This window comes from Zingiber officinale, chromosome 1B (genome assembly GCF_018446385.1).
Source record: "Zingiber officinale cultivar Zhangliang chromosome 1B, Zo_v1.1, whole genome shotgun sequence".
Classification (NCBI taxonomy): Eukaryota; Viridiplantae; Streptophyta; class Magnoliopsida; order Zingiberales; family Zingiberaceae; genus Zingiber; species Zingiber officinale.
In genome coordinates, this window is record NC_055986.1 from 12,181,399 (window position 1) to 12,201,510 (window position 20,112).

Consider the following 20,112-nt stretch of genomic DNA (forward strand, 5'->3'; position numbering starts at 1 on the left):
GAGTTGAAATAAATATTTCTTTTGATATAGGGACGGTAAAGTTGAAATTTTGCCTGGGAATTTAGTACGATATACCGTTTTAAAGTTCTCAGACTAATAATAGAATTAAGGGAGAGAGGTAAAAGAAATAGATTTTTGTTTGGGTAACAAAATTAACGTCGGAGTGCAATAAACGCAATGTGAAGGCGTATTTTGGCAAATAACATGGAGGCGTGTTTTTTTTTTTTTATTTGAGCAATTTCGAGGAATCGAGAAAATGGGGAATTCGTGCGTACGTTCAACGCGTCGAGCCGTCCCGTGCCGACCGCTCTTGGTAAAATTGGCACGTTATCCTCTCCTTCCTCTGCTTCATCGTTCCCAAATCCCTAATCCACTTCCGCTCTCTCCGACCTCCAAACCCTAATTAACCTCTTCTTCCATGGCGTACCGGCCGCTCGAAATCACTCTGATCTCCGCCAAGGGCCTCAAGGATGTCAACCTCATCACCAAGATGGCCGTTTACGCTATCGTCTCCCTCTCCTCTGACTCACGCGCGCGGCTGCGCACTCCGCCGGACCGCGAGGGCGGCCGCCACCCCACCTGGAACTCCACTCTCCGCTTCACCGTCCCCGCCGACGCCGATCTCGCCCGCACGGACTTCTTCCGCATCCTCCTGCGCACCGAGCGCGCCCTCGGCGACCGCGACGTCGGCGAGGTCCGCGTCCCTCTCTCGGAGCTGCTCTCGGGCGCTGGCGACGGCCCGCGGCCAGTCCAGTTTCTCAGCTACCAGGTCCGGAAGACGACCTCCGGAAAACCCAAGGGCGTTCTCAACTTCTCCTATAAGCTCGGCGAGCGCATCGGGGCGCCGGCGGCCCCCGCACCGCCGACCGGATATCCACCGCAGACCACCACCTATCCGCATCCTCCTCAGCCCGCACCGAAGGCTGATGAGCCCGTGATGGCGTACCCTGTAGGGACGAGCTACGGAGCGTATCCGCCCCCGTATCCACCGCCCGTGGGGTACCAGCAGCCGCATCCGTACGGGCAGCAGCGGCCGTACGGGCAACCGCCGGCGGGGTACGGGTATGGGACGGCGCAGCCTCAACCGCCGAGGAAGAACAGGATGGGGTTGGGATTGGGGGCGGGGTTGCTTGGAGGCGCACTCGGAGGGCTTCTGATCGGAGACATGGTCTCCGATGCTGCGGCCTACGACACCGGCTACGACGCGGGATTTGACGACGGCGGTAGCTTTGATTTCTAGAACTGTCTGCTGCGATGTTTCTTTCTACGCTTTATTAGCAGACGTCCAGCGGCTGCAGAAATATCTGTGAAAATTATAATTATGTTGTTTCTATATTGTAAATTTTATTATGCATGCAGTTTTCTTTAGGGGTAATTATTAAAATCTTTCCTTTTTATATGAAATAAATATTTTATTAGGAAGAAATAAAATAAGAATTTTAGTTCTAGATAAAGGTACTCTAATAACAAAATAAAATTTTTAAAGTGAAGTTTGTTGCTAATTAAAATTTGGAAGTTCTTAAAAGAGATAGTAAATGTTAGAGGGGTCTTGCAGCCTTAATAAAAAATAAATACATTGCTCAAAAAAACATTTCCAAAATCTGATCTTAATTAATGTAAGAACAAGAAGAAAAAAATTATTTAAAGCATTTGTGCGGCAACTTTTCCTTCCATGATTAAAGGCAATAAGTTCTGTTTTGAACATAAATATATAATATCTCTAAAATTTAGATTAAATTCTTAATTTTATTAAATTTTAAAAATTATTTTTAATTATACATTACATTATCTATTTTAAATTTTTTATTATCTTGTATTTTTTGTATTGCTTTCTTCTCTCACTTTATATAATATCTATTTTTTATTATTCAATTTGTTTCCTTTATTTATTTCTCTCTTTAAAATTAAATAATATTTTAATATTTCACAAATGAATTTCATTCCTGGATAGAAGTATTCATGTTCAAGTAAAGGGTAGCTAATATAAAATATTTTTTATTTAAAATATAAGATTTAAGATAAATTTTATGGCTTGGGAAGTTGACGCGGATGCAGTAGATATTTTTAAACTGTGTATCTCTATATTAATAAATGCCAACTTTTATTAAAGGATGCATTATATTTTTATATTTATTAAAGAAGGTATTTCCTTTAATATTTTTTTTATTAAAAATAAAAGTACATATATAAAAAATTCATCCACAGTAGGATCGGTTTTACGATGTGTCTATCAGGTGACTTACATGTGGCTCAGTCTCACCCTCAACCGCTCGATTTGATCATGCGACATCCCTAGCCGTTTGACTAGGGCGGCCATGGGGTCTGACTACGTGTCCAAACTATCGCATGGCCAGATTGAATGATGAAGTTGTTTCACTCGTTCCCAATAAGGATGACGAATTGTAAAGTGATTTTTTTTTTTTAATATATCATTCCTGTTCGAAAATGACGAAGACAATTGTGTGGGCATGTGACTCGGTAGTTGATCTCATGAAAATTTTATTTTACTCCGTAAAATTAAGAATGTTAATGTCGGATTAGAGGAGGAGTCCTAGTGTTAACCCTCAGTAATAATAGGAACTCAAGCACAAATAACTTATATCTCTATCGATGTATGAACTTCCCTTTATATAGTGCTTTAGTAGTAGACGTTCATGCTTCTCAAGGCGCATATAAGTTTTACCAACTGTCATATGAAAAGACATATCATAAAAGTGTCTCTGACACCATTCCTTAATAGGGTGTGTAAATCTCTGATATGATAGTAGAAAATTTCGTCATGCAATTATCTATAGTCCATGCCTCCTGTCAGCGGCACTGACTCCTAGAATGATATGATGAGCTACGCTAGGGATCCCATTATTTGGCCGAGCGGAGGAGTCGCTCAGCCAGTATTTCCCGTCTGATCGCTCAAGATTGTTCTTCTCTATGGTTGCTCGACTCAGTAGGTCATTCCTCGCCAGGTCAGACAAGCGGTATGGTTGGACTAGCTTTCATTTTCTCACAGTTGTGAGCATCTGATGACCTCTCTATAGTTGTCCCGATCGAATGAGTGATCTGCTTAGATGAGTCTCCGGACCAATCAGACCCTTCAGGGCGAGTTCAAATCTTCTTACCTGTATCCATATCCCATGTCCCCGTGCCCCCATATCCCCTTGCCGATCGAACGTATGTGGTAACCTCACGATGTGCACCACATCCTTAAAATGTGATATGATTCGTCTGATCAATGAGTGAGACAGAGGAGATACGGGATTCGGGGATAGAAGATTCGAACTACTTCAGACCTACTATGCCCATTGCCACTCGTTCAGCCGACTTTGGTGAATCAGCAATTTTTTACTTTTGACTTTCTTAATTTTGACCTCCACGTTGATTGTTATTCCTATCTTTACCTCATATCTAATGGATTCTCTTTACCACCACAGAAGGACATAATAAGTTTTTTTAACTAACATTAAACTTTTCAAAAAAAAATTGATTTATTTACTTCTCACCGTGTTGTTTGGACGGTAAAGTAGAGAAAAATCTCCAATCATAACTTGAATTTTACATGCAATCCCCACTTATAAAAAACTTTGTTTTCCCTCCCTGCATGCAAAGTTTTATTTGCTTCACCTCCTTTATACAAATATTGTGACCTAATTGCCCCTCAAATTTTTTAGGTACAAATGGTCCAAAAAAGAGTATAATTCCTTTTAAATTCAGCATTTTACATTAGCATCGAGTATATTTTCTATTAAATTGAGCATATTTTTTTCCCTGTTTCCTAAACCCTAAAAATAAATATAATTCCTATTAAATTTAGCATTTTAAACTAGAATCGAATATATTTTCTATTAAATTGAGTACGATGTTTTTCCTATTTAATATAATTCCTCCTAAATTTAGTACCATTTGAAAAAAATCTAGTATATTTTTTATTCAATTGAGTATCATTTAAAGAAAATCTAGTATATTTTTCATCCAATTGAGTACCATTTAAAGAAAAACTAGTATATTTTTCATCCAATCGAGGTAGAAAAAGAATCGTACTCAATTTGATAGAAAATATACTAGATTCTAGTTTAATGTGATGAATTTAAGAGGATTTATACTTATTTTTAGATTTTTTATACTTAAAATATCAGGGACAATTAGGTAAATATATTAGACTAGAGAGTGAAAATAATTTTTTTTTCCCAATGAAAAATACATGTAAAATTATATTTATCAATGAGGATTTCATGCAAATTTACCCTTGTTTAGAGGATGATTAGGCATCGATTCCAAGTCAAGGGCCTGTCAATATTCTCATTTATTTGCTGCCCATTGTGTCTTTTCTGTTTTTTTTTTTAATAATTCATGTATTCAGTGAACCGGTGACTGATTCAATTCACAGAAATTTTTATCGGTTATCATAAATCCGGGAAATATCAAATGACTTGACAATTGCAATTGAAGGGGAGCCAATTGATTAGGGAGGTGAATTTGGATAGATTGGACTTGGATCGATTGAAAAAACATGTATGAAAAATCTCAATTCGAATTTCAATTTGACCTGCACTTGAATACAATTCAAAAATTTTAAATTCAAATCCGATTAATCCGACTCGAATAACTTAAATAATCCAATTATATTTTTTAACTATTTTTTTATAATTTTTAATTTTCTCGAGATGGATACAATCATCACAAGAAAGATCTGGAATTTAAATTTTAACATAACTAAAGTAAATACCTCTTATATATATCAGTCATTATTTCAAAGATTAATAGTCATCCATGATTTATCTATTTCATATTGGTCTCGTGATAAATCGGATAAATTATTATTATTATTATTATTATATATATATATATATATATATATAAAATGCACATAGAACTTATTAAATTTTAAAATAAAATTTAATTTAATCTAATAAAATCTACTAAAATATAACTTCAGATCAACCCGATCAATCGAACCCCCATCTAAAAATCTCAAATCTAAACATTTTCAATCCGAACCTTAAACCCGTCAGTCTGATTTCTTCAGATCACATCGGATCCAATTTAACAAGCCTACTATTGACCGGTTTAGACACGGTTCTTTTTATACGAATAAAGTGGAATTTGGAGTTGGAATGTTCATTGAACGAATATTCTAAGGTGAAATATTTTATTCTGTTAAGCTAAACGATTCATATAGGTCATTCGGGTTGACAAGAAATGGCAGATGTCCCGAATTGACTAGGCGAGTAAGTCGGTTAAAATTGACTAGGTAAGTCAATCAAACGGCACAAAATAGATAATTAATGGGTTGAACAGTCAAACCAATTGAATTAATTGAGTTAGACAGGTCCAATGAACCGTATGAGTTCAAATTTAATCAAACCAGCTGAAATTACATGAACATCATAAAATTTAAAATTTGATTCGACTTGACTTGTCTACAATCCTATGATAGGTAAAAGAGCACATAAATTTTATTGCATAAAATCGATGCTGGAATTCATGAAGTCTAGGATAGTTATTTAAGTTTAGAAATTAATCATTCTGTCAGAAATCTAGGACGTGACTAGGTGAAAGAAATAAGAGTCAATTAATCGGTTTAAGCCGAGTTAAATTTTATATTATTTTAAAAAATTCGATAATTGATTGAGTGACTTTTAAATTAAATTGTTGGAATAGTTATTTAAGTTTGTTTTCGATTTATTTATAAATTTGAGTTTATTTAAATATGATTTGAATTTTATTATTTAATATTTATATATTAAAATTATTTAATTGATTAGTAATTAAATAATTAATTTTGAATTTTAATTTATTTACTTAAAAAGTTTGATAATAATTTTATTAATAAATATACTCCATATATATATATATATTAATGAATTGAATAATTTAATTAATTAACTATATTAAATAAAATTTTAGAACATTATTTTTTTTTATTTTGTTAAAGTTCATTTTTTTTAATACAGATATTCGGACCCAATGGATTTTCAATGGGGGAGGGAGTGATTTTTGAAAATTTTAAACTAATAGATTTATACTCACAATATAAAGTCTAAATTTTGTATTTAAGAACTGGAAATAAATTTAAATTTAAAATTCTTGACTAGGGTGTGTTTGGTTTAAATCATCATATATATAATTTTAATTATATGATTAACTGGTAATCACATAATCAAAATTATAGAAAATAACTAAATGTTGTTTGTTCAATCTAGTAATGCAATAAAAAATTATTTGTTTAGATATTTTAGTATATAATTTAATTTAATCTTTCACTATATTACCCTTCATTACAAAATCAAATATTATTATTATTATTTTAAAAATATATGCTTTTTCTATTTTTAAATATTACAATTTTTTTTAAAAAAATCTCTTTTTAAACATTACATTGTTTTTCCGTACTTTACATTTTTTTCTCTTTTTGAATCTTACTTGTTTTTTTTCTTTAGACGTTCGCTTTTTTTTATTAAACTTTACAGATTTTGAATATATATATATTCAAAAATATAAATTTATTTTTAAAATAAAATATCACATATTTTAATTTTTTATTTAGTTTTTTTAGGAGGGAGTAGTTTTAGATGGGACCCAAGGTCAGCAAGCTAGTAGTGTGCCAAATAAAAAGTCAAAAACCAACCCCTCTCCTGATTGATCTTGTCGGATGACTTTTTTATGAGCCTCCGATTCGGACTGAATTTGCTCAGGGCTTTGCTCCCTTCTCTCTTGATAGGGAGCCCATTTTTTGTCATTAATATTGCACGAGGGTCTATCAGAGAATCATACCTGTGTATAGATACTTAAACATACACAATACATTTCTCTATACCAATATGATTGATGGGATGCAACGCAAGCATACAGATGTGACAGATTGATTGATTATAGGATAATGCCTTATTAATGCAGAGATTATAAAAGACATAATAAAAGGGGATTCTTCTTCATTGACACAGGTGCGAACACATATACGCATCTTCTACTTTATGCCTTTTTCCCACCCTCACATTTTGTTAACTTGATCGTTGTAGTGGTTACACCAAAGACCCTTGGTCCGCTTATTGGTAGTTTATTTCCTTCTATGTTGCTTCTCTACAAGGGATCATCGACGCTTCATGACGAGGCATTACTTGAAGTTCTTCAAGCAAGTCAACAACAGTCACCAACGCTTTATCATTGACGGTTCACTCTCCATCGCTTCTATACAAGATCAGAGCTAGTAAATGTAGGTCAAAGCTAAGATTTGTGATATTCAAGTTTGTTTGATAATATAACCAAACTAAGTAAAGTCGTACCTAAAATAAAATAAGGTATTGAAATGATTGTTTAAGTTTGATTTAATTTAAAATTTATGAGTTTGAGTTTAGTTCATACTTAGTTTTAGTTTGAGTTTGGTTCATTTAGATATTATTGAACTCTTAATTCAAATTTGTTTGATTGTTTAAAATTTTTATATTTTAAATTTGTTTAATTGATTATTGAGCTTAATAATATAAAATTATTTTTTTATTTTGATTTATTTATTTATTTGACATGTCAATAAATTTTTTATCAAAGAATATCAAATATTGTCCATGAATTTTTCTATAAACATTGTTCATGAATATTAACGAGTTGAAAACACGTGTTAAAACTTATTTATTTAATTTAATGAATTATTTAAATTTGTTTATTTAATTAATTTTATATGTAGTAAATGAAGATAAATAAATCTATACGAAATTTATTTGTGAACATTTAATCACTCATTGGGCTACGTAAATGGTAGAGGGTCTTTAAAAAGCATCCTTAATAAAGTTGTAAACTATAAATACATTATAAAACAATATTTCCAAACTCTGATCATAATTAATGTAAGAACGAAGAGAAAAAAGTATTTATAGTATACTGATTAAAAGCAATAAGTTCTGAACACAAACATCCTAAATATTTTGAAAAAGTTTATCTCGATATTAATAAATGCCAATTTTTAATATTATGAATGAAATGTATATTTTAGATAAGACGTATATGGATACTAATTAATATTTACAGGATGTTTAAATTTTTTAATAAAATTGTAACAAAGAAGAAACAACGATTTGATAAGATCGATTAATAATTTTTTATTGGAAATTGTCTAATTGATTTTTATAAACTAGTATAACAAATCAAGATTCATATTTGAAAGCGCTGATTCAAAAATAACTACTTAACTCAATTGATAAAATAGTTTTTCTCTAAATATATATTTTTAATCCTATGTAATATGTAGGATAATAATTATTTCTAAAAAGAAATCTTTTATTATAATAAAATTCGATTTGAATCATTCAAATCGTCAGAATCATTATTTCCATCCTTAATTATTAGATTTACTTTTATAAACTTCTATAAAAATAGTTTCACGGGGAAACCGTGTAAAAAATAAAAAAATAATAAATTTATTACAAATTGACAGGTTCGGTTGCTTAAACCCTAAAGTTGACAGGTTCAGGCGGTAAGTGTGCGGCGGAAACCCTAATAATTATATTTGGCTATCTATCTATACTTTTTATCTATAAATATATCCATCAATAATTGAATGTCATTGTGTTGATTTGCCTACTTGTATCTTTAAGATTTATTTTTCCCAGGTACACGATCAATATTTCTCGATTCTTCTTCTTCTTCGAAGTGGAGATTGCCGTGACGACTACGGATATTCAAGCTCAACAGACCGGATCACAGATCTGTCTTCGTGGGATTTGTATGTCGACCACCCCGCTGACCTGAGCAATCTCCATTAGATGTATCTTTTTGTCGTATATGATTTCTGATTTTTTTTCTTTCGATTTTGGGTTACCGGTCTCTTCCCTCGATGTCGTATTCTTCACTTCATTGATCAACCGGTGCCTTTTTTTTTCTCACAAATATATATTCTTCATCATTGCCAAAAAAGTTTATACATTGTTTAGTTGATCTTTTCCTTTAATCTATATCTATGAAATTGGAGAATGATGGGATGAGGATAAGAGAGCTCCCTCTTCTGAAATACACATTGAGGATGCTCGCTGGAAGAATCGAACCATTAACAAATATGCCACCACTGAGCCTTTGTTCTTCTTGTATTGTTTTCTTTCTTGTTTTTTTTTGTCAAAATTTTTATATGTTTTACAAGTCCATTATAAGGACGAAGTAAAATCTCGAATTATTCATCCTTTGATCTGAGTATCTATGATCCAAATGATGCTTTCTCTTTATTTATGAATCATTATCTGTTTGTAAATTCAATTCAATTTTTAAACTACGGTCTTGTTTGCCAATTTTTAATTGCAATTTTGTTATTTGATGAAAGCATACATTTTTTCTTAGGGCACTTTACTACACAGCCTAGTTTTAGGTTGTGGATGAGAATAATACTCTCATGCTGATGAATGTGCCTCTCTATTTATTGTTTGTTAGTCATTTTACTAAATTTTTTTGATTTTTTTCTTACTAATTAGCTTATGATGATTGCTATTTGTGTTGGAATTACCGACTGATGTGGTTAAAACCATCATGAAGCATATCATCTGGCTTTCTGAAGCTTTTATTTTTCCATCTTTTTGTATTGATATTTTTTTTTCATTAAAGCAAATTGTTGTTTTGTTGAATTTATAACTCTATCTGCATTGAATTTCTTTATGTTTGAAATCCTGATGAGGATGACGAAGCCTCTTGATAGGAAGTACCGTATGACACTTTAAACAACATTTGTGCCAACCAGTTTCTTGCACTTTTCTCTTCATTTGCTCCACTCAAGTTCTGAAAGAATTGGGCTGTAGTGTATGTCAAATGATTAGTGTAAATTGACTGGAACCGGTCATGATTGTGTGTGTGAGAGATTTTAAACGGGTCTTTGAGGGTTCCACGGCTTTAATGTTTTTTTGACTATTATCCTCTAGACCTGTTGCACGTGTTCAGTAGCTTATGCAGCGATTGATGGTGCTATTGTCAGGCCAATCAAAGTCCTTTATTGGCTTTTCGTTTGCTGATAGGAATCTGTCAAAAATTTTTAATTTATCCATGGTGCCGTCATATGCTCCATATTATCTGAAGCATAGATTTCATGTTTAATATTTTAGTTGTTTAGATACTACTGCATATTTCAGTTTCACTATACCATTCTTGTTTTTTTTATTGTTACTAAATTGTGTTTATTTTGGTTTAAGTTATGCAAGTGATGAGAAACATAGACAGGGACATCTGCACTCTTCAAGAGGTTGATGATTAGTTCTATGGTAAATGGGAATCTCTCTGATGCAATATTTTATTTTTTTTTAACGTTGAGTTTGTAATTTTTGTAATTAATTTATTCTTAGATAACGATGCTTTTCTTGTCACTGCCATTAAGTCCTTATGTCATGCTCTGAGACTTTTCTTTGCACAGAAATTTGTATTTTGATATTTTTGTTTTGGTATGTTTATTCATTTTTTATTATTCTGACTCCTATGATGATTAAATAAAAATTTTAGTTCTTCCTAGGTGGCAAATCATGCGGAATAAACACGGAGACCTGAACTGATGAGTATTTTTTAATTTTAATTTCCGCTCTAATTTGTGACAGATTATTTCTCTGGTTTACTTATTTGATGGTGTCAATGATTCATGGAATGTCATTATGTTGTTTTACCTATTCATTATTTAGATCTATTAGATTTATTTTGCCCAGGTAGATAATCAATACTTTTATGTTTGCCTTCGCTTTAATTCCGAATCATATTCTATTTGTAATTTATATTTTTAAATTTCGGTTATGTTTTCCATTTTATTAATATTTGCAAATTTGTCATGATGAAAGCATGAATATTATCTTAGGACACCTTCCTACACAGCCTAGTTTTAGGCTGTGGATGAGAATATTACGTTCATGCTGATGAATGGCTCTATGTATTGTTTTTTTTCCCTTCATATTAGCTTATGCCGATGGCTATCTGTTTATTAGTCACCTGGCTTTCTGAACTTGTATTTCTATCTTCTCTTTGATTTGTTATTTTTTTTTAAAACTCAATCTGCATTTCTTAACTCAATCTTCATTGAAATTCATTATGTTTGAAATCCCAATGAGGATGATAAGACCTTGATAGGAAGTGCCGTATGACACTTAAGCAGCAGCTGTGCCAACCAGTTACTTGCAGTTTTCTCTGCATTTGCTCCACTCAAATTCTGTAAGAACTGAGCTGTAGTGTAGTGTATGTCAAATGATTAGTGTAGATCAACTGGAACTGGTCATAGTTGTTTGTGTGATTTTAAATGGGTCTCTGAGGGTTCCACGAGTTAAAGTTTTTCAACTATTATTCTCTAGACTTGATGCCACATCTTCAGTAGCTGTTTCATTGATTGATGGGGCTATTGTCAGGCCAATAAAAGTCCTTTATTGGCTTTTCGTTGGCTGATTGGAATCGTTGGAAAAGTTTTTATTTATCCATGGTGCTGTTTATGTCAATTACATTTGCTCCGTTTTACTTGAAGCATAAATTTCATGTTTAATATTTTAGTTGTTTAGATACGACTGCATATTTCAGTTTCACTTTTTCATCCTTGTTTTTGGTTATTGTCACTAAATTGTGTTTATATTGGTTTAAGTTATGCAAGTGATGAGAAACATAGACAGGGACATCTGCACTCTTCCAAGAGGTTGATGACTAGTTCTATGGTAAATGGGAATCTCTCTGATGCAATATTTTGTATGATTGTATTTTGAAACGTTTTTTTGATGACTAGTTCTTCCTAGGTGGCAAACAATGCGGAATAAACACAGATACATGAACTGAGGTGTATTTTTTTAATTTTAATTTCCGCTCTAATTTCTTACAGATTGTTTCTCTGGTTTACTAAGTTGAATAGTTCTTTCTAAAGGTTTGGAATTATAAGTATTTTTTGTCTTTATTTGATGGTGTCTATGATTCATGCAATGCCATTGTGTTGTTTTGCCTATTCGTTCTTTAGATCTGTTAGATGTATTTTGTCCAGGTACAATCAATATTTCTTGATTCGTCTTCAAAGTGGAGATTGCCATGACGGCTATGGAAATTCAAGCAAACTCTCACTGAGGATTTGTTTAAGTGGCATACGCTGCGGAATAAATATAGAGAGCTAAACTGAGGAGTGATTTTTTAAATTTAATTTTCACTTTGTTTTGTTATAGATTCGACTGGTTTACTATGTTGGACGATTCGTTCGATAATTTTCACTTTGATTTGTTATAGATTCGACTGGTTTACTATGTTGGACGATTCGTTCGAAAGGTTTGGATGTTTTTTTTCTTCTTTGTTTGATGGTGCCAATGATTCTTATAAATATACTTTGAGGAATCCCTATGAAAAGTTCTTAATCTGAGGCACTGTTAAAATAGTTTTTTTGTATATTAAAGTGGTTAATGTCAATTCCTATTTTATATTTTCTTCTTTGTTTGATGGTGCCAATGATTCTTATAAATATACTTTGAGGAATCCCTATGAAAAGTTTGTCAAAAGATTATTTGTCATTGAAATTTTGCTTTGTTTATGAAAAGGTACCTATTGAGATCATGTCAGGGGTGATCATGTCATTGGCATCATATGCATGATGTATTTATTGTTTGTTTTTGCTGCATTTACTTGTTGTATTTATATGAATTCATATGATTGACATGCATACAGGATTATGACACCCTCGGTTTGACGACCCTATTACCTTTTTACCTTGATCCTGGTTAGTACAGTTTTCTCCTGTTTTTGTTTCAGTTGCATTTATCCTTCTCGTATTCAGGAGACTGTACGAATGATTAGTGTTGTATGTTATTTACTTTATTTTGCATATCAGTTGTACCTGCTGAGTGTTGGACTCACCCCGCCTTCATTGTTGTTATATTTTCAAGTTGAGGCAGTCCGGAGCAATTCCAGTCGTTAGTCCCCTTCTGCACGTAGTGCTAGTCCTTTGCTGGTATTGAGTTGTTATTTTATCTTAGTTTTTCTATCAGACTTTATTTTTAGTCTTATATTGTTTTACTTATGGATATTGTATGGATTCTTATCGTATGATGTTATTTTGGTAATTGGTTATACTGGTAGTAATATCTGTAATATAATTTAACAGATATGAGGCGATCTACGCGTATTGCTGCGAGACGTGGTGCTGGACGACCACGTACGAGGACCGCGAGATCTCTGGATATGCCAGAGATGCCTCATTGATGAGCCTTTGGCACGGACAGTTGGGGTATGCATCGAGCGTCTGGTCAACTCGATGGCTTCTTTAGAGATACCTACTTGGGCCCGGGTCAGATCCACTCCCACAGATTTATCAGCGCAGAGTACCATGGCATACCGGCAGACACCTCCCATCGACTTCAGTGCCGCACCGCCCACTACTGGACCCACGTGTATCCGCCATGGACCCGACACCGCACGACTCGCATCAAAGACTGTATCGTGTATGCGAAAGCACCAGATCATAGCTCCGCGCCCACATCGGTACCATTGCCCTCAGACATCCAAATAGGCCACCTATGTTCACCCCTGATCAATAGCCGGCAAGATATGCTCCGGTTACCCAAACAAGAGTACCTCCTCCGTTTATGTACCAGCGTACTCCAGTCAGGCGATTCGCCGATCGGTACCAAGATTCGACACATCTCAGCGATATTTTCACGGACGAGCAGATTCCGTGTTGGCATGCTTGGCGGGAGTACTCGTTTCCATAACACCCTAGAGTTACATTAGGACTTTATTATCCGAGCGGTAGTATCGATGACCCATCGACCTTTAGGGCGTTCTCGTGGCCACCTACCCCAAAGGGCCACCGTCCTCGGTCTTCTCATCCGTATTATCCAAATCACTGGCGTGCAGACATGGCTGGCACATTCCCCTCCTCCTCGCCAGACCAGTCGTACATGCGATTACAGAGAGATGCTGCAATCGATGGATCCGTTCCGTATGATTTCCATTTATGCATTTTCCCGATATATTGATTGATACTGGTAGCTTGCATTCTTTTATATCCCATACCTTTATCGGAGATTGGTAGATTATCTATTTTTAGATTGCACGATTGATCGTCTCCCTACCGTCCGGTGATACTTTAGACGTCACCCAGGTTGCCCGTTAGACTTTGGCAATATGATACTTACGGTAGATCTTCTAGTATTGGAGATGGTCGAGTTTGATATCATTCTTGGCATGGATCGGCGATTTATATCATGCTACCGTTGATTGCTGCGAGGGTGGTCACCTTGGCCTCGAACCAACCCTCGTGGATTTCACCGCATCGAGATGAATATCGATCATTTCGATTCGGTGCCTCGCTCCTCAATCATGGTTTCTTATTATCTCACGATTAGTGCGGGACAGCAGATGAGTTCGCGACTCCGATCGCCTCTGTGAGTCGGAGTACCCGGATGTATTTCCAAAGGAGCTGCGGTTTGCCTCCCGAAGGCAAGTCGAGTTCGCTATTGAGCTGATTCCGGGAACCACATCGAAAGCTCCTTATCGTATGACACCAAAAGAGTTGAACTGAAGGTTCAACTCAGGAGCTTTAGATAGGGATTTATTACTAGGGTTTCTCCGGGTTCTCCTATTATTTGTCAAGAAAAGGATGACACCACGAGGTTATGTATTGACTACGGACAGCTGAATGATCATCGTAAATAAATATCCTTTACCACGGATCGAGTATTTGTTTGATCATCTCGAGGTACATCGTGTATTCTAAGATTGATCTGCGATCCGGATATCATCTTGAGGTCGAGACTAGGATATCCGACTTTCCAGATGTCGAGATACGGTCATTATGAGTTTTGGTAATGCCATTTGGGCTTACCAATGTTCTAGCGGTGTTTATGGACTTGATGAACCGCATCTTCTGGAGTATTGGATCGGTTTGTTATCGTCTTCATTGATGACATATTGGTCTACTCTCGTAGAAGGAGCACGCACAACATCTTCGCCAGATTTTGGAGATTCTTCGACGACATCACCTGTGCAAAGTTCAGTGTGCTCCGACTATCCTCGATCGGTTTTCTTGGACATGTGGTCTCGGCAGGTATTTGATTGATCCTCGGAAGATCGAGGGCTACACCCGATTGAGCGGTAGTCGATTCGGAGATCCGCAGTACGGGACTAGCGAGGATATTACCGACGCGTTTTGTCGAGGGTTTTCACAGTATACCGTCTCCTTACTAGGAAAGGCGTGAAGTTCACGTGGTCGAGGATTGCGAGACCAGCTTGAAGCGGAGATTAGTGTCGGCCCGTTTGGTTTTACCTTTTGGAGAGGACGGTTGTACTTTACACCGACGCGTCACTGGGTTTGGCGCCTTACGATGCAAGTGGCGAGTGGTCTTTATGCTTCTCGTCGGTGAAGGAGCATGAGAAGAACTATCCGATTCATGACACGGAGTTAGCCGCCATCATATATGCTTTGAAGATTTGGCGTCATCATCTCAGTGCGGATTACATTCTGAGATTCGAAGTTTAGTAAGCTACATTTTACCGAAAGCTTAATCTTTGTCGGAGGAGGTGGATGGGTTCCTGAAGGACTACGATTGTACCATTAGCTACCACCGGGAAAGCTAATGTGGTTGCCGTCACTTAGCGAAGTCCAGGAGGACTTGGCTTGCTGCGGACTACCAGGACTTGATTTGAGTTTTCTGAGTTTGACCTTGAGGAGCAGGATCTGAGCGGTATTCTTGTTACTATGGTTGCTCGATCGTCGATCAGAAGATCCGAGAGAGCCTGGGTGATGATCATTTGCAGATTCATTAGTAGTCGATAGCTTCACAGCGTGCGGGTTTACGAGATGAGGAGGTATTATATACTTTCGAGGCGATTATTACCTCGGTCTCATCCGGCTCTACAGAGTTACCGTGAGACTCATCATTTCGATTTACGATCCATCCAGGGGACCCGTATGTATCGAGACTTGAGGCGTTCCTTGGTGGAACGGCATGAAGAAAGACATCGTGGATTTCGTAGCTAGATGTCTTGTTTGTCGATAGGTGAAGGCTGAGCACCAGAGACCTGCAGGATTACTTCAGCCTATTCACGAGTGGAAGTGGGATCACATTACCATGGACTTTGTGGTAGGATTGCCGAGGACACGAGAGGCCATGACGCGATTTGGGTAATTGTTGATCGATTAACCAATCCGGCACACTTTAGCGATCCGGAGGATGATTCCTGGATCGATTGGCGATCTATATTGTCGGAGATTATCGGACTACATGGTGTTCGTTGAGTATCATTTCGGATAGAGATCCACGGTTCACGTCTCGTTGGCAGAGTCGCGGTAGGCCTTGGGGCACTCGGTTTCAGATCTGATCTTCCATCCATGTAGGACGGATGGACGGACCATTCGGACTTTAGAGGACACTCTTGAGGTCATGTATGTTGATTTTTGAGGCGATTGGGAGGACCATCTTAGTAGAGTTTGCTTACAACAACAGGCTTTCATTCGGCTATTCAGATGGCACCGTTTGAGGCATTGTATGGTAGACCTTGTCGGACACCCGTCCTCCAGGATGAGGTTGGAGAGGCCAGTTGTTGGGACCTTATAGAGTTCGATGGGATGCAGAGTTGGTCCGATCATGAGACGGAGGATGTCGAGGCGCAGGCCCGGAAGAGTTATCTTGATTGGAGATGTAGACCACTAGAGTTTTCTATTGGTGATCATGTATTCTGGAGTTTCACCCACGAAAGGGGTGAAGAGATTTAGCCTCGAGGTAAGCTAGCTCCGCTGATCCCTTCGAGATCTTGGAGAGGATCGGAGCGGTAGCTTACTATACTTCCCTGCCTCTGGCGTCCACGATGTATTCCATGTATCTATCGCGAGATACGTGCGGGCCACCATGACGCCGGGCAGATATTTTCCATGATTCTGGCGTCACTTATGAGGAGGTTCCGGTACGGATTCTCGACCGGAAAGAGCGTCAGTTGAGGAACAAGACTATTCGGCTGGTTAAAGTCGGATGGCAGCATCATTCAGATGAGGAGGCTACTTGGGAGCTCGAGGATACGATCCGAGCTCGATATCCCCATCTTTTCACTTGAGGTATGTGATTTAATTTACTGTTCAGCATTTATACTCTATATCTGTTATTAGTACTTGCTGATGGTAGATAACAAAATTTGGGGACTAAATTTTTATTAGTGGGGGAGAATGTAAAATACTGAAAAATAGGCGAATATTAATAAGGGATTTTTTCGAAATTTTTTGGACATTTTTCGGAAATTTTTCGGAGCTCGTACGGACGAGTTCACGGGGATAAAAACGGGGCCCGGAAAAGCCTGTTTAGGCTACCCTGTTTTAATGAGGAAAAGATTTATTTTTCTTTTCTTTTTTCCTTTGTTTTTCTTTTTCTCTTATTTTTTTATTTTGTTTTTTTTTCCTGAGCCCTTTCTCCCCCGTGCCCTCACCCGCGCCTCTCTTCTCCCTCACTCCCGAACCCGACGCCAAAAGGAGCCCTAACCGTCGGCTGTAGCGGTTCCTCCCTTCATCTTCTCCTCTTCTCGGTGAAGCCGAGCCTTTCCTCCCGACGCCACCCCATGCCCTAGCCTCTCCTCCCTCACGCGCGCCACTGCCGTTCCGACGCCGAGACACCGCCGTCCACAGGAACTCCAGTCGCCTGAGCCCTAGCCGGTGCCACCACAGTCCTCTTCCTCTACAGACTTGGTGTCTCTGTGCCCTAGCGTCGGGTCGGTCTTCTTCTCCCTACTACCGGTGCCCTAGCCTCAGCTGCGACACCCATCTCTACGGCGACATCCGAGCACAGCCGACCCTATCTGTGCCTTAGCGCAGACACACTTCTCTTGAGGGTGCCCTAGTGTGGAATCTAAGCCCTAGTTCTTCCGCTTGCTGCCACTGCCGAGTGAAATTGCTTCTTCCCTCTATTTTTCAGCGATCACCTCTGTGCCAGCCACCAAACTTGCCACTGCTCTTGATCAGTCCACGGTGAGGTTCAATTGTTGGTTGGGAATTATATAGACTCAAGGATTTGATGAATTGTTTCCCTTTTGATTATCTACTGTTTTTTATTAGAATGTTGTGTTGTATTGTGGGATTGATCACTGTGGTAGTGAATGTTTTCTTGCAGCATCGTTTGATCTCCGACAGTAGATAGATTCCAGCAGCAAATGATCCTACTTCCTACAGTGATAAACGGCTGTGAGTTTCAGGTAAGGCATAGGAATTTGATATATGCTATTGATCATGTATGGGTTGAATTAGGTTTATGTGTTGGTCAGGGATTTGCCCTAATTTAGGATTAGAGCGTTATTTTGCTATTTATGAGAATGTAGCTAAATAAAAATATATTCAATTGGTAATACAGGATCTTGACGCGAGACGAGTATCTCGGAGTCAGATTTGGACCACTTTATTGGAGGCGGGTACTTTGACTTATGTCTTTTGATATGCATAATAAAGTGTTTAACATATAGCAATGATTGTGTTTTCCATTTGTTTCGGTTGGTCACTACATGATCTGTTACATGTTGCTTGTTTACTTATTATGCACTGCATGTTATTATTTATCTGACCATACATGCTTTAGGTAGTGACCCAACCATATGATACATTATGTTCAAGATCTAGGGTTTATTTGATACCCTATCTGTTTGTGTACCTTCCATCTGATACATTGACTTGTGGTACACCTTTTATTTATGTATGGATCTTGCTATGCTATTAATGATATTGCCATGTTTAGAGTCTTGCATCATCTTGTATAATTGCATGCTGTGCGGTTGTCTGCTCCATTATTGTGAGCGCATCGACAGTTATATGTATCTCACCATCCAAATGAGGTTGATGAGTATATCCCACCAGTCATTCCGACCAAGGTTGACGAGGCGATTGCAATCATGGGGGAGGAGATGCCAATATTTACGATTGATGAGCTCTTTGTACCTCTTCTGACCCTGACCTAGCCTTCGACCTCGCTTTCCATAGAGGATCGCCTTGCAAGACTTAGGAGTGTTCCACACAGATCTTGCAGTCAATCTTAGAGGGATTCACTTCTCTCCATAGGGAGATGACCAATGGATTTAGGCATCTAGACCTACAGATGCAGACCATACTTCAGGCTTTATGAGTGACTAATCAACCACCACCTCCACTTACCGATGATGACTAGATACTATTTCGTTCAATGCACTTGTATATATTGTTTGTTTTCTTTACTTGATCTATCTATTCAGCTACCTATTAGCTACTTTATTTGAATAATCTAGTAAATTCCTTTTTGAAAATATAATTAAAGGGTAGGATGTGTTTCTCCAAACAACTTTCAAATTCTAAGAAAATTCATTATTTATGTTTTCTCATATTCCCATTTCCCGAGTGTTGGACTCTCCATTGTTGTTATAGTTTCAAGTTGAGGCTGTCCGGAGCAGTTCCAGTCGCTAGTCCCCATCTGCACGTAGTGCTAGTCCTTTGCTGGTATTGAGTTGTTATTTTATCTTAGTTTTTCTATCAGACTTTGTTTTTAGTCTTATATTGTTTTACTTATGGATATTGTATGGATTTTTATCGTTTGATGGATTTTTGGTATGATTTGGATTTATTCTACTACATGTCTGCCTGGACGGCGGAAGAGGTGATTTCATCGGATTTGAGCTTTACGAGTGTAGTTGAGTAGGGTTGATTTTGAGTCATGGTATTACTGCTTTGGTTTGTTTATATTTATATAAACTGCGTGGTGATGGTTTATTTACATGTTATTATTCCAGTCGCATGTGACTGAGGTATATGAGGATGTAGAAAAGTTTCAGATTGTCCGTCGTATAGGGGAGATGTTGCCGAAATTTTCTCGGACAGGGACTCCTCCGGGGCATGACAAAAAGCAATACGGATGCTCTAAAGGATTACATCAAACGAAAATCGAAAATCGAAAATCGTATTTATTGTAATGCGGAATTTTGTGATAAAATGATAAATGTTGAATGCGCTATTGGTAGCAAAGGTAAAATTTGTCATCCCAACGACTCCACATGATCGACCCCATGACTGTCAAGAATTCTCCGAAAATCAAATTCTTGTCTTATAATAATAACTCTGCTCCATACTAATCAACTCATCTGCCCGGGCAATTATGAATGGTGGTAAAGGGTGAATACGTTCGCCCCAGCGCCCTCGCCAATCTGTCCCAAGGTCAA

The 20,112-nt window shown here is 37.1% G+C and overlaps 1 protein-coding gene, 1 long non-coding RNA gene and 10 other non-coding genes across 14 annotated transcripts; all 12 read left to right on the top strand.

The window, feature by feature from the left end:
- The first annotated feature begins 237 nt into the window (after positions 1–237).
- LOC122050929 (protein SRC2-like) lies at positions 238–1,350 on the top strand. Its single transcript, XM_042611808.1, has one exon. The coding sequence runs from the start codon at positions 419–421 to the stop codon at positions 1,238–1,240; it is 822 nt and encodes a 273-aa protein (XP_042467742.1). The 5' UTR covers positions 238–418; the 3' UTR covers positions 1,241–1,350.
- Positions 1,351–8,465: 7,115 nt separating this feature from the next.
- Positions 8,466–13,124, top strand: LOC122050937. 3 transcript variants are annotated; one of them, XR_006131276.1, is made up of 4 exons: positions 8,466–10,223; positions 10,469–12,676; positions 12,788–12,907; positions 13,061–13,124. It is a non-coding gene; the product is annotated as an uncharacterized LOC122050937 (long non-coding RNA). The 3 variants fall into 3 exon arrangements; XR_006131275.1 differs by having other exon boundaries at positions 8,466–8,710; positions 10,155–12,676; XR_006131273.1 differs by having other exon boundaries at positions 8,466–12,676.
- On the top strand, positions 8,643–8,742 carry LOC121995084. Its single transcript, XR_006115839.1, has one exon. It is a non-coding gene; the product is annotated as a small nucleolar RNA Z107/R87 (small nucleolar RNA).
- LOC121993281 lies at positions 8,956–9,057 on the top strand. The gene has a single exon (XR_006115153.1). It is a non-coding gene; the product is annotated as a small nucleolar RNA R30/Z108 (small nucleolar RNA).
- On the top strand, positions 9,444–9,535 carry LOC121995099. The gene has a single exon (XR_006115841.1). It is a non-coding gene; the product is annotated as a small nucleolar RNA snoR77Y (small nucleolar RNA).
- On the top strand, positions 9,636–9,850 carry LOC121995010. Its single transcript, XR_006115829.1, has one exon. It is a non-coding gene; the product is annotated as a small nucleolar RNA Z112 (small nucleolar RNA).
- Positions 10,156–10,249, top strand: LOC121995066. The gene has a single exon (XR_006115836.1). It is a non-coding gene; the product is annotated as a small nucleolar RNA R44/J54/Z268 family (small nucleolar RNA).
- Positions 10,428–10,514, top strand: LOC121994959. Its single transcript, XR_006115821.1, has one exon. It is a non-coding gene; the product is annotated as a small nucleolar RNA Z159/U59 (small nucleolar RNA).
- LOC121995002 lies at positions 11,041–11,253 on the top strand. Its single transcript, XR_006115828.1, has one exon. It is a non-coding gene; the product is annotated as a small nucleolar RNA Z112 (small nucleolar RNA).
- LOC121995138 lies at positions 11,288–11,437 on the top strand. The gene has a single exon (XR_006115847.1). It is a non-coding gene; the product is annotated as a small nucleolar RNA snoR2/U65 (small nucleolar RNA).
- Positions 11,571–11,665, top strand: LOC121995060. The gene has a single exon (XR_006115835.1). It is a non-coding gene; the product is annotated as a small nucleolar RNA R44/J54/Z268 family (small nucleolar RNA).
- Positions 12,261–12,330, top strand: LOC121995018. Its single transcript, XR_006115830.1, has one exon. It is a non-coding gene; the product is annotated as a small nucleolar RNA Z267 (small nucleolar RNA).
- Positions 13,125–20,112: the final 6,988 nt, after the last annotated feature.

Bases quoted from the DNA above. Each gene is read 5' to 3' on its own strand.
- LOC122050929 (XM_042611808.1), top strand. From the start codon at position 419: ATGGCGTACCGGCCGCTCGAAATCACTCTGATCTCCGCCAAGGGCCTC.